The 13,989-nt window shown below is 35.8% G+C and overlaps 3 protein-coding genes across 3 annotated transcripts in view; 1 reads left to right on the top strand and 2 right to left on the bottom strand.

Annotated features, from left to right (window-relative positions):
• The window catches only part of LOC111484211, a 4,463-nt gene extending 3,788 nt beyond the window's left edge, over nt 1–675 (bottom strand). Inside the window, exon 1 of the mRNA XM_023130714.1 lies at nt 434–675. The gene's annotated coding sequence lies outside the window, so the exon portion shown is untranslated. The remainder of the gene's footprint in view (nt 1–433) is intronic.
• A 5,210-nt stretch (nt 676–5,885) lies between these two features.
• LOC111484302 (protein RER1A-like) lies at nt 5,886–9,438 on the top strand. Its single transcript, XM_023130846.1, has 4 exons — nt 5,886–6,112; nt 6,645–7,016; nt 8,739–8,919; nt 9,129–9,438. The coding sequence occupies exons 2-4, from the start codon at nt 6,667–6,669 to the stop codon at nt 9,180–9,182; spliced, it is 585 nt and encodes a 194-aa protein (XP_022986614.1). The 5' UTR covers nt 5,886–6,112; nt 6,645–6,666; the 3' UTR covers nt 9,183–9,438.
• Nucleotides 9,439–11,034: 1,596 nt separating this feature from the next.
• On the bottom strand, nt 11,035–13,327 carry LOC111484277 (isoflavone reductase-like protein). Its single transcript, XM_023130807.1, has 5 exons — nt 13,013–13,327; nt 12,592–12,726; nt 12,212–12,449; nt 11,550–11,753; nt 11,035–11,450 (listed from the first exon to the last, which is right to left on the bottom strand). Exons 1-5 carry the CDS (start codon nt 13,193–13,195, stop codon nt 11,284–11,286), a joined length of 927 nt encoding a protein of 308 aa, XP_022986575.1. The 5' UTR covers nt 13,196–13,327; the 3' UTR covers nt 11,035–11,283.
• Between the last annotated feature and the right edge of the window lie 662 nt (nt 13,328–13,989).

Raw genomic sequence — 13,989 nt, 5'->3', positions numbered from 1 at the left:
CCCCCCCCCCCCCCCCCCCCAAAGTAATTATTATCAAATTCCACCGCGCTATTCGCAGAAAAGAACAATCCAAACAACTAATAACCCTAGAAAACGAAGATGTGGGGCAAAAACAACAACGTACTTGAAAATCTAGGCAAAACAATTCATAAACAGAAGTTCATTAAATTCAGCAAGTAACAAAAACAGTATGCATCTCATTCGACAATACTCTAAAAAACTATAAACAACATACTCCATGAAATCTACATCACTTCCTAACACAGAAAAGAAAAAAATGAAAAGAAAACACCAACAACAACGAATTTAAAACCGAGCAACCAACCTACATACATGCTACTATTCATATTTACATTTATCTTTGCAGTTGAGTAGAAGTTACACCTAAAACTCGGAAAGCTGAAGCAAATATATAAGGAAAATGGATGCAGACAGAGAAATTCTCCAGAAAGCCACAGCGCAGCTGACGGAGGCTGAAATTTGTGGCACGGATCGAGAGAACAGTGAGTGCGTAGCGATCAGAGGGAAGGTGAAGGCTTGAAGATAATGGAAGATGAAGAATTGAAAAGAGCAACCATGGGAGAAGAAGAGAGCAGAAGATTGAAGGCAATGGAAAATCGAAGATAGTGAAAGAGAAAGAGGAGAATCTGAAGCCCAGTTTTTTCTTTTCTTTTTTTTTTTAATTTTAAATACGTTTGGTGGTTGGCTAGAGCCACATGGTTGAGCCGCGCTGCATAATGTGGACCCCACTTATCTTGCACTTTTCCAATTGTTCGCTCTCTTTTCCTTAATTTTTTTTTCTTTTTTATTGTGTTTTTCCACGTGTCATTTTCCCTTCTATTTTTTAATTATTTATTTGGAAATTACAAAAGTAGATATTATCTTTGCATTAATCTTTTTAATTTATGTCACTTCTTTACCCGTTTTTCCTCTTTTACGAAGTAAGATGTCTATATAAAAATAAAAAAAAAGATATTATCTATTTTATCGCTCTCATTTGAACTTGATACTATTTGTAATAGTCAAGTTTACCGCTAGCATATATTATCTATTTTGACCCGTTATGTATCATCGTCAATCTCACAATTTTAAAACACACCCATTAAAGAGAGATTTTCACGTTCTTATAAGAAATCATTCATTTCCTTCTCCAACCAAGATGGAATCTCACCATCCACTTCTTTGGAGGCCTAGTGTTCTACCAGACACATGGCTCGGTATCTGGCCATTATATCATATGTTTGTGTATGTGTGGGTGGGTGGGTGCGTGTGTGTGTGCATGGGGGGGGGGATGAGAGCTTAGATTTAGAGTGGACGATATATTACTATTATGGAGGGTCGTTCCTATCAATAGTATCAAAGCTATATCTTTATTTTAACATTCTCGCGCTAAATATATAATAAGTTAGTTTTATATTTAGTTTTGAAGTATGGTAGAGACAGACAGAGATCTCTTTCTTCTCCCTCTCCCGTTTAAACATGAAACCATATCTTATATCAACCAAAATTTTTATATGCATAAGATTTACAACGTTCCAAAAATATAATATGGTTTTATTAGTTTAAAATTATAAATTATATAAAAAAAATTTAAAAAAACATATAATGGAAAAAATATCCAAATAGAATAATTCAAATTGCTAAAATAATAAATTATAGAAAGAAAAAAAAATCATATAATTTCAAGACATTAATTAATTTCATTCAATTTAAGAAAATATTTTGCAATAACAAATATTTCTAGAGTGTCTCCAAATGTCTTATCAAAACTATTAGGTAATTCTTGGTAAAAAAATAAATAAATAAATGAAGAATAGACTATGAATAATTGCTTGTTTTGATGATTTGACATTTTAAGATGTTTAAACACGGGCGAAGAATGATGCGTAAATTTTTCAAAAATCGACCCACTCAAATTATCTAACCTAAATCATAAAAAATGGACTGGGTTGAATTTTTTTTTCTGTTTGAGTTGGGTTGAATTTATGGAAAGCCGAAAATTCCAGTCGGTTCGTTAGTTGACATTTTTTTAGTCGAGTGATCGACCAGTCTATGTACACTTTCTACGATGGTTATCTATTAGAAATAATTTTTTTTTTTAATTTTCAAGTAATATATATATATATATTCATTCGGGTAAAAAAATTCAACCCAACTGAACAAAATAATTAAGTTTTAAAGGCCACGGCACTGGTTCAGTGTCACAATTGTGCTCGTACGAGACATGTGTAAGTGATTGTGTGATACTCACTCTCACCCTTGAGTGAGTCAGCCAACTCCCATATGTGATGGCATGCAAAATTTATGATTCCCATTTACCAGTCCATCAGTTTGGGGCCAGAAGCGGTGGCCGCTTTCAAAATGCCATTGAATAAAGCTTTCCCAATCAAAAATGCATTCTTTTTAAATTAACATATTTTTATAAAGTTTTAAGGTTGTTAGATGATAAAAGTCAGCGTTTTCGCTAATTTAGAAAATGATCATGAGTTTATAGTCAAGGAATACTATCTTTAGAGGTCTTTTGGAAAGTCCAAAGCAGCCATGAGAGTTTGTGCTCACAATATCATACTATTATGGAAAGTCGTGTTCATTTAACATAGTATCAGAGTAATGCCATAAACTTAGTCATGCCTTCAAAATAAAAGGAGTCGAGCCTCCTCGAAGGCATAGTAAAAAATGACTAAGACTCTTAAAGAAAAAGAAGTCGAGCCTCAATTAAGGGGAGATGTACTTTGTTCGAGGGGAGATGTTGGATGATGAAAATTTAGGGAATTATCGTGAGTTTATAATCAAGAATATTATCTCGATTGGTACGAGGCATTTTGGGGAAGCCCAAAAAAAAACCATGAGAGCTTAGTGTCACGGTCATGCTCATCCAAAGCATGTTACCCATGGGCGCATGCCCATGACAAACCCAACCATGTCTTTTCATATTCTAGTGTTTTACTTTTGTATTTCTAGGAAGTATGACGTTTCAGAAATATCATGTTTAGGTCTGTCAGACATGAAATGCTTCAAAAGGTACTATAGGAGGATACAACTAGACTAGTTGTCAACTTCTCCCTACCCAAAGTTACATACTGTGAGCCATTGTTATTTCTCTCTTGCTTGCTTATATAATATAATGTCTCTTTCGAAAATCTCTCTTTGCCCTCGTTTTCTAAAACCTTCTCTTAAAATCGAGGCGAGAGGCTCGAGCATACGTCGTTTGGCCGTAGGTGACGAAGAACGAATTGACTTAGCTCATTTGTCGTTGGAAAGTGAGTGCTACACAATCGCAAGTCCGCTGTTAACAAATGTGCGATTGTGACACTTAGAACTCAGAGGAGACAATATCATATCATTGTAAAGAGTCGTGTTCATCTAACAAATGTTACATTTTATCATTTTTTTCTTTTTTGATTGTGAGCGGTGATGTTAACATCTTAGATAGTAGAAGAATCATCGTATGTCTCATAAGTTATATTATTACGAGTTAAACTTAGTATTCAAAGATTTGCTTTCAAATAAATATGTCTAAAATTACCTATATACAGTAGGGGTCGAGTTATTAATTTGAGATGGATCTAGAAAAAAATAGGTTCGGGATATAGTCGTCTTCAAAACATACTATTGAGAATGTTCGTTGAATTAAAAGGAATAAGTTAAAGAAAAAAGTATCGCACGATCAGATCACTCAAAATTAGGTTATACCGAGCTGATATTGGATATTAATTATTTGAATTGGGATAAATGTTCTATTAAAGATAAATTCGAGATATGAAATTCCAACATTGGAGGGTGGGCCAGGGGGTGGAGCAAGAGGTGGGCGCCAACAACGAGCCATGGTTGCAGGAGTGTCGGTCCACAGCGGGGCTCAGAACATGATTATTAACCATTGATGCGACGTCTGTACTATAAGCCTTAACTGGACTGGGCTCGGCTTCAAGCGCTAAGTTACGCCAGCCGTCTAAGCCATGTCAATGTGAGGTCCGAGAGATGAAAGAAACGTACCCAATTTGTCCATTCCAAAAGAAAACTCCACCTCCAATAATTACTAAGAAATTACCACCAATTAATTACCCCAGGCAGTAAAAATCAATGAGTTAAGGTTAAATAATAGTTTAATTTTACTATTATTTTTATGTTTAATAAGTAATAAAAAAATAATTCAACCACCCTAGTATGCTTCAATTTGTAAGGGATTAAAATTATTATTTTTTAGTTTACTAATATAATTGCAATCAATCCCCTTACTCAAATTAATTATTAATAATTAGTAGACGGTAAACGTGAGATTTACATCAATGGGTGTGGAAATCGTGAGACTAATGACCATATGTAACGGATCGAAGTGGATAATATCTAGTAGCAGTGGACTTAGCGAGTTACAAATGATATCAAAGTTAGGCACCAAGTTGTGAGCAAGTGAGGATGTTGATTCCCGAATGGGAGTAGATTATGAGATCCTACATTGATTGAAGAGGGAAATGAGTGTCAGTGATGATGCGGGACTTCGAAGGATAATAGATTGTGAAATTCTACGTCGGTTGGAAAGGGGAACGAATGGGCCGAAGCGTTACAATAAAAATATTATTATTTTTTATCATCGAACCCTGAAATGATATCACTTCCTCTAGAATATAAAATTGTTGTTGGAAAAAAAAAAAACCCTTTTAAGTACTATGATGTATGTACTCTCGACAATTAGAATTATAAAATAAAACAACAATGATGTAGAAAAGAGACGAAAAAAAAACATAATTTAACGGTAATGATAGGTAAATTTCTACACCGTTAAAAGATAATATTTACTTTAACCGTTACTTATAGCTATCAGAATTTTAAAATGCAACTTTTATAAAGATTATCACTCCTTTACTAATGGGGTGCCACGTGTCAAGATATGATGAGACCACGCAGCATACTCACAGACCAAAGAGAGCAGATTTGGCTGAGATTCATCCACGTCATCAATTAAGCATTTTTAAGTTTCTTTTCAAAGTCTAATCATTGGTTTAATAAGAATATTCTATTATCAAGCATTTCATGAAAATCCATAGAATTTAGCTAATTAAAATAAAATTTTTAAATTTATAAATTTAAATAAGAGATGTTTACGAAACGAGGTGGATCGGGAATCGACTTTTCATCCCATCCCCACCTCGTAACCTCGGCATCTCCCATTTAATTTCTCGACTTTGCTAATTTTTCTTTTAAATTTTGTAAGATTAAATTTAGCCGAGAAATTATTCTTCGTTTGATTTTTTTAATTTAAATCATATGACTTAAAAAAGATATAATTTTTAAATTTCAATGAAAAGAATTTTATTAATTACCAAATTATCTAATATATATATATATATATATATAACTAAATTAATAAAAAAATCATTGCACTTTATTTTTAAAAAATATAATTTAAACTTTAAAAAATGTAAAAAATTTATATTTAAAACTTTTAGAAATAATAAAAAAAAAAAGTGGAGATATTTATGAGGGGTAGATAAAATGTAATAATTTTTTAAAATTTTTTTAAATTTAAAGGATATTAATGAATGTTTTTAAAGTGAAAATGTATTTATTTATTTATTTTTAGTTTATAAAAGTATTTAAATTAACTAGTAAACATTTCATAATTGTAAAAATAATTAAAAATATATTATTATTATTATTACGTCTATATTAGTGATATTTTAATTATAAATAAATAGGCCCAAGATAGATATCTATTTGGAAAGCCCAATTACGTTTAAATGGGCCTCAGCCCGCTGTAGCAGCAAAAGGGATAGGGATAGGATATGGCATATTCTTCCAAGGTGATATTCTTACCTGCACCGGAAGGATTGTAAGATCACAGACCAATTATCTTCCGTTCCTCAAACGAGATGGGTGACCCAATCTTTCACTGGTGTTCATCTTCAATTCCGTCAATGTTAACGAATTTAATTTTACCTCTTCTCTCGTTCTCTTAAATGGAAGTGGAACAAACAAAGAATATTACCAAAAATTTAGAAAATTAATATTGAAAAAATCAGAGTTCCACAAGACTCGCAGATCTGCTCGTTTTTCGTCTCCCTGGTTTCCGAATCTCCATTTTTCGTACTCATTGAGCTTCAAAGCTTACTCCAAGGTTCCAGACGTTCATTTTTGTTCTATAATTGCTTGTTTCCCTTTTCATAATGTTGATTTTCTGATGTGGGGTTTCATTAGATTTGTAATATTGCCGTTTTCTGAGGATGAACTTCATTTTCTTAGCTTTTCTAGACGTTTTTCCGTTTCTTCTCTTGTTTGAATTGCTTTCCATTTAAGGTATTCCATTTTCTTTGGAAATTTCTTCTGATTTTCGATTGTGGGGTGTGTTCGTTTCCGGATCTAATTAGTGTGGAACCCTAATGTTAGTTTGGTGAATCGAGGAGAATGGTATTTGTTGCTCTATGTTTTGATTATTGGGTCTAAAACTTGGTAAGTGTTCATTACATGCTGTTTTGTGGAAACCCTTTGAAGGTTTTTGCTTCCAGGATACGAACATTCAATGTATTGGGGTTCTTTTTTCTTTTTATCATTGTGTTCTGGGGATGAACAACATGAACAATATGGGTATTTTCTGTGAATCTTATGGCAAATGTGGAAGAAGTTGAATAAGTTGTATGGCTCATATGCAGATAGTGAAGCGTTTAATATTCAATGGACGGGATAGGAAGTGAAACTGCCTCAGCGGCAGCACCCTTGAGCCAGTGGCAACATGATGTTTCAAGGCTTTATCAATATTATCTTGATAAGACTACCCCACATGCCGTCTACCGATGGATCGGAACCCTTTTTGTATTGGCAATTTATGCATTGAGGGTCTTCTATGTGCAAGGGTTCTACATTGTTTCATATGGTTTGGGTATCTATATACTCAATTTGTTGATTGGATTTTTGTCGCCTTTGGTTGATCCAGAGATGGAAGTTTCAGATGGACCATTGCTGCCTACTAAAGGTTCAGATGAATTCAAGCCGTTCATTCGCCGACTTCCAGAATTTAAGTTCTGGTAACTATGAATTTCATTCATGAGATTTTCGCATCGTTTGCTTGATTGTATTTGGCTGGTGAACTTTGAAGTTTGCTCTTCTGTTACTTCGTAGTTTCAAATCTGATTCTATCATGTCTAGTCTTGTACTGAAAGCTTGTTTAAACTTGGTTGACTTTGGGGGGGTGGGGGGGCTGTGGAACGTAGGCAGTGGTGAAGGAAACTGACAGTGGGGTGTGCAGAATTTGGTTATGTTGTGAATATGTAAAAGCCCAAATATTGTCCTCTTTGAGCCTTCCCTTTCAGGCTTCCCCTCTTGGTTTTTAAAATGCGTCTACTACGGAGAGGTTTCCACACCCTTATAAAGAGTACTTGTTCCTCTCTCCAACCGATGTGAGACCTCACAATCCACCCCCTTCGAGTCCCTGCATCCTCGCTGACATTCGTTATCTCACAATCCACCTCCCTTCGGGGCCCAACGTCCTTGTTGGCACATTGTCCAGTGTCCACCCCCTTTGGGGCTCATCGTCCGTGCTGGCACACTGCCTAATGTCTAGCTCTGATACCATTTGTAACAGTCCAAGCCCACCGCTAGCAGATATTGTCGTCTCTGGGCTTTCCCTTTTGGACTTCCCTTCAAGGTTTTTAAAACGTGTCTACTAGGGATTGGTTTCCACATCCTTATAAAGAATGCTTCGTTCCCCTCTCCAATCGATCTGAGATCTCACAAAAAAAAATTTGTGCGCATCAAGTAATCTTGTGTGTTATATCTCTTGTCCATCGTGACCACTACTCTTTGGTGTCACTTTGGTGCTTGATGATGGGCTTTGTTTGTTATGCATATGGTAATGTTGAGATCCTGAATCCACATGGTCAGCCCTATTTTCTTGCACATGTCGCCATTTACTTGCATAGTTATTGATATCTCAAGAATTAGGAGATTATTTGTAATGGAATAGGAAGAAGTATTTTCCTGTGGCTCGGTAATTGAAACAAGACAAGGAGATTACTTTATTGTTTGGAAGAAGACTATATATGATCGGTTCTCATTGAAATTTTGATGGTCTTACAAGAACCTGGTCTCATTTAGCGTTATTATATTGTGTAGGTTAATACTTTCTTTTTACCTTTATCCTTTTCCCTTTTTAGTTTCGATTCCTTTCTTTTTCTTTCTACGTTGCTGGAGAAAGTTCCTTGACATTATAGATGTCATGGAGTATGACACTGATTCTAAAATATTAACCTCTTTGTTTGGTAACGATCTCGAATATTGCCTGGAGTCTTGGTGAAGTAGACACGTTCACAAGATAAAAACCACTCCATTTTTCTTCGCCATGAGAGAAAGGCCTTACTAAGCGTCTTCCAGTATTGCCCGCTAGCAGAAAGACTTCCCTTGATCCTTTGAACTTTTCCTTTCTTATGTCGATTTGTTTGGAAGAGCTCGTCGCCAGAAGGGTGTGAAACGTGAGCAACCGTTTTTTCCAATTTCATATTTGTGGACTTTTTATACCGACTTTAGAAATATTCATTTTTGCCTCATAGTTGATTAATCGATACTGTTACAGCACAGTTTTACTTGTGTGTTTATGTAGTTCTCTCTATTATTCGAATTTGAATCTTCGATAAACCAGTACTTGCATTCGTCGGTGTCAAACTTCTTGTCTGCCCCCATAACACCTTTCCCTTTTGGAAGCTATCATGATTTTGTTTATTCCTCATATAAATGAAAATTTGTGTTTGCAGGTACTCATTTACAAAGGCCTTTTGCACTGCCTTTGTAATGACCTTCTTTTCCATATTTGATGTTCCTGTCTTCTGGCCCATTTTACTTTGTTACTGGATTGTTCTTTTTGTCCTGACAATGAGGCGTCAGATTGCACATATGATCAAGTACAAATACATACCATTTAGTCTTGGAAAGCAGGTGACTTATCAAATACTTCTAATACATCGTGACATTTACTAGCCTTTCATATTCTCCATCGTTTAGCCGCTCGGGCGCTTTTTCAAGTTTTTCCTTTTGAGGAAATAAATATAATGTCACTTTAATCTATCACTTTCCCTTTTCCACACTCGTTCTCCCCTTTTATACGATCGACGAAATTGTTTCTGATCGAAAGAGATGTTTTGCAGAAGTATGGTGGCAAAAAAGCTTCTGCAAGTAGCGGTATCTCGAACGACGATTGATTCATGGCTTATTATTTACAGCAATTAGTACAAGTACTGAATGGAGGGGAGGAAGTAGAGATTTGGATATTCACAGTAGAAGAAATTTTTTTGGATTGAAGTTACTTGTAGTTAAGATTGCTTATGGATTTATTGATTGGGACATGGTTATATGCCAAACCCTTTATGATAACTGAAGAACTGCCTGTTGTAGAAATTGTCACTTTAATACGTGTCGTAATCTGGTTCGGTTGCAGGGCGTATTTGAAACCTTTTACACTTTTTATGTGGCTCTGCTGTGGACTGTTTAAGCTGGTAGTTGCAGTGTTTTTGTAGAATTCCCCAATGAGATGTGGGTTGGAACTGTGTGTGTGTGTGTTCTTAGATTGCGCTTGTTTTTGGTGCAAAAGTAATGCCTACACATTCAAGTTTTGAATTTTCTTTCTGCTTTAATTGTTTTTATTCTACTTTTTCAAGAACAAGGTAGCTTTGAATCTATCTGTTAAATTATTGAAAATACTCCTAAATGTAACATCAATATGAAGCTATAATGGTATTTGATATGAAAATCCTACTAATTTGAAATTAGGTACCTGTTGTTCTGAGAACCCCTAATCATGAATTACTCGAGACCCTCGAATCTATTCGATTTTAATTCCAAGGGAAGGGCTAGATAAGTATCCCTTGTCCTCTGGTGCTGTTCATGGTTTTGGGTCACTCGTGTTTGGTTTTTCTTTTGGTCTATTTTTGTTTGCACGTGTTATTTCCGTCCAGGACTGTTAATAGTTAGCTTCATTCAATCATCATTTACGTGTTAGTCGAATGATCATATGAAGCACATATAGCCATCAGTTCCGGATAAAATATTATCCTCAACTTGGAGTCTGGTTGTCTGCAGGAGGATGAGAATGGAGGCGATGGTTTTCAATCTGATTATGACTCTGATGAAAATCCACTGATGGTATCTCTTGATGACGGTGGAGAGCCAACTCAAGAGGAGATCGCAAACAAATGGTTCAGTCAGGATATTTTTGCTGAAGCAGTGGAGGATGGAGATTTGAAGGAGTTGGGTAGCGAAGATGATATGCAGGTTGATGGGCCAAAACAAAAAACTGCTGTCTCCAAAGTAGCCAAGTCAAATATTTCCAAGAATGCAAAAGACTCTAGTAAAGCAGATGATGGATTTGAAGTAGTCCCTGCCCCGGCTGGCTACAGATTCAAGCGACGATTCATCCGAGGATGAAGAGCCCGACACGAAGGCTGAGATATTGGCATGTGCGAAAAAGATGCTCAAAGGCTCCAAGAGGTAAGGGGGGATCTGATAAGGCTTCCAGGAAGAAGGGAAGTGAAGATGGGAGAAAATGTGTGCAAATGGCGAATCCGTGTAAGAGTTGATTCAGTTTTGATGTTCATTCTTTGCCCCATCAACAGCTATTGTTTGGAAGCTCTGCCAAAGTTAAGAGTATCAAATGTGACAGTGGTGAATGGCTTAAGGCTTCCTTTAAATTACCAGCTTGTTTGATAGCAGATCTCGGCCAACGATCTCGACGACCAGACCAACGGTGGACGTCACAACATCAACCTGCTGTATTGCTTCAACCGATTCTGAATGTCAAAGATTAGTGAGTTGAAGATTGAATTCACCTTGCTTAGGGTGTGAAATGTAGACCTCATTGGTCGAGCCACTTTAAATATTTGTGTCCTCTTCTCTTCTCTACTCTTCCTTCCTTCATTTTATCTTTGATTTCATATTGTTGAATGTGATTAATTCAAAAATCTCTTTGAAAGTTTTAAGGGTATTTTCTAGCAAATGAGAAACGTTTGATATCAATTGAACTGATCACAACAATAATAATCTAATAAAACCGGTGAAGTGAAACTATTAACTTCAACAGATTTATTTCGCTAACCGTACAGATTGGTCAACATTTCAACACTCACTGTCAGAGGAAATGCACTCATTCAAAAATAGCCAATTGTGGGTTGGTGAGGCCATCAGTAAGAACCTCGGCTTTCAAATGAGAACATTTACTTATTATACATAACTATAGAACACAGCTTCGTACACCCATTATACCAAAAAGATCAAGGGAAAAAGGGTATGGGGGCTGTTTGATTTTATTTAGACAAACTGGTCGAGGTATTCTTCCACAGTTGTATATCGAACATCTGGGTACAGCGCTGAAGCTTCCACTCCAAAAGATGGCTCAATATCAAAGTTAGTTTGAGATCCCCTCACCTGTGCAGTGTGACAGAGTGCCAATTCTATATTAAGTGGATATGAGGCCTCTGCAAGAGATGATTAACAAAAACGAATGTGTTAATCAGTTTGTGTTTTAGAAGCATGACAGATTATGAATTGAAAAGTTGTTGTTTGGTAAAACCCACCTTGGATGTTCTTCAACACCTCCTCCTCTGGGACATAGACCCTTCTAAGAGTCTTGCCAATTTTTCTTTCCCACAGCGAGACCAGATCGTTGGTCGAGTAGATGTTGGCTGCGGGTCTAATGTACATGATCTTGTTGAGGGTTCTTGGATCATCTATTGCTCGGATGGTGTACGTCCCAACGTCTTCTTCCTTGTTGTAAATCACTTCACCAAACAAAACAGACACATAATGAATAGGGTGAATGACGAAACAAACTCGATATCTCCCTTCATCAAACTGCTTACGAATGATGCTTCATGTTGTAGTCAATTATTTATAACGTGTGTGTGTGTGTGTACAAGTTTTGTTTATTAGAAGAGCTTCTTCCTTGTTGTAAATCACTACTTCACAAAACAGGTGCAGAATGAACAGTGTGGGAGGCTATTGAAACCAAACTCTTATTGTAGCCAATGATATACAACATGTGTCTATGTTATGCATAAGTTTTTGATGAATGAAAAACCAATGAAACGCATCAATAGCTATTGAATATCCAGGGGGGTTACTACGTTGGAAGCCATTTCAACTCCAGAAAATGAGATAATAGTAGTGCACAACAATCCATCCAACAAAACAAAAGGTTCAATAAGAACTTGAGAGGATGCGGTTAACATATTTGTACCTTTGGGAGTTCCATCCCCTAAGATTACGACTTTGTCTCTAGGTGGGACGGATGCATCTGGCTGAGACAAGTTGCTAAGAAAGTAACCATCGAAGAAATTGCATACCACGAATGTGTGTGGGATTCCCTCAGCCTCAACAACCCTACGAAATTCAGCCTTTGCAGTGTACATTGATTTTGCTGGCTCCACCGCGTCGATGTGATCGGCATCGTTGCCGAACTCCGTAGGAAAGAATCTCTGTACCACAAAAATTCCAATGCTCAAAATTTCCAAAACACACAAACTCTATAGAAGAATGCATATTGCAACAAAGCAATCACAATCAATGGCATAGTTGTAGGCAAAATGTAGATAAAGATTGGCAGGGAAATGAGGTTACCTTGACATTGCCAGCTTGTTTGATAGCAGATAGGATCTTATGTTGATGGGGAACCATATGACCACCGAGGGTGGATATCACCACATCAACTTGCTTTATCGCCTTAACCAAACTCTCATTGTCGAAGAGATCGCCCTGCCCCAATCATATCAGCGTTTTAGCGAAATTAAACAATACCATTTCCACTCCGAAAATTCATTTTGATTCCACAGAATTTACAATAAGAACAACTCAAAAGAACCACCAGTATATGCTGCATTACAAGTAATCACTTCGATTTAATCAAATCAAACTCAGTTTACTCATTCGCTAACAAAATAGTAAAGCAAGAAAATCAGGCACATTATTCAGCAAAGGATTCCACAAAAATTCTGAGCAATGAAACAACAAAATCCAGAGAAATAGAGGACAGAGTACTTACGAAGAGAAAATTGACCCCTAGGCTTTTGAAATGATTGATGATTTGAGACTTGGCAGAGCTTCCGAGCGAAGACTTGCGGATCAATGCATAGGTAGGATGACCGGCTTTGGCGCTAGCTTGTACAATGAATTTTCCGATGTAACCAGTTCCACCAATTATTAGAACCTTGAGATTCTGAGCCATCGAAGTAAGGTTTCCGGCGAAGAATAACCTGATCGGAGAACTACCGGCGAGCTGCAAAAAGAAAGAAGAAGAAACAGGGAGAGTTCCTTTTTCGTCGTACAGAAATATTGCTTTGACGAATGGGGACTTCGGAGTTCGAAATTCCCGTATTTATATATATATAATCTTAAAATGTCAAAAGTACCCCTACATGCTTTTTTTACGACCCTATTTATTATTATTTTTTATACTTTTAAATTTATAATTTACTATTAAATTTTAAAGTAAAAGATTCCACCTGACCGAACCACGTTTTAATTTTTAATTTAAACTTAATGAGTATTTGAAACTTATTACCAATTAATTAAAATCTATTAGATAATTATTTTATTTTTATTTTAAAAATTAAGTTTGGTTTTTCTCATTTTATTTGCAATAATTTTAATTTTATTTAATAAGGAAATATTTTAATTTTAAAAAAATAAGAACCATCCAGGTTTAGATAATTCAAATTATATTTTTAAAAAAAACAAACACAGTGAACGAATAAATATATTACTTAAAACTGTTTTAAATTAGCTTAAGATTCGATTAAAATAAAATAAAAAAAGGACAGAAGACACATGTGGGTTGGTGGGGGAAGAATGGCCGCCGCCGCCGCCGCCGACTTTATTGAAAGTTCTTCTAGAAGGTCAACATTGGCCGACTTACAAAATTGCTAGAAATACTACAATAAATAAATAAATAAATAAATACTACAAAATTGTTAAAAATCGTCTGTCCACCCTTAGATTTTTTTTTTTTTTTTTTTTTTT

The sequence above is a fragment of the Cucurbita maxima genome, unplaced genomic scaffold (genome assembly GCF_002738345.1).
Source record: "Cucurbita maxima cultivar Rimu unplaced genomic scaffold, Cmax_1.0 Cma_Scf00009, whole genome shotgun sequence".
In the NCBI taxonomy this organism is placed as follows: Eukaryota; Viridiplantae; Streptophyta; class Magnoliopsida; order Cucurbitales; family Cucurbitaceae; genus Cucurbita; species Cucurbita maxima.
This window is presented reverse-complemented; position numbering and strand designations above follow the sequence as displayed.

Excerpts from the sequence above, each read along its gene's own strand:
- LOC111484302 (XM_023130846.1), top strand. The coding sequence starts at position 6,667 with ATGGACGGGATAGGAAGTGAAACTGCCTCAGCGGCAGCACCCTTGAGC. Across the intron at positions 7,017-8,738 it reads CTTCCAGAATTTAAGTTCTG|GTACTCATTTACAAAGGCCT; the intron begins GTAACTATGAAT and ends TTGTGTTTGCAG. Across the intron at positions 8,920-9,128 it reads CATTTAGTCTTGGAAAGCAG|AAGTATGGTGGCAAAAAAGC; the intron begins GTGACTTATCAA and ends GATGTTTTGCAG.
- LOC111484277 (XM_023130807.1), bottom strand. The coding sequence starts at position 13,195 with ATGGCTCAGAATCTCAAGGTTCTAATAATTGGTGGAACTGGTTACATC. Across the intron at positions 12,727-13,012 it reads TAGGGGTCAATTTTCTCTTC|GGCGATCTCTTCGACAATGA; the intron begins GTAAGTACTCTG and ends TGATTGGGGCAG. Across the intron at positions 11,451-11,549 it reads GGTGTTGAAGAACATCCAAG|AGGCCTCATATCCACTTAAT; the intron begins GTGGGTTTTACC and ends CATCTCTTGCAG.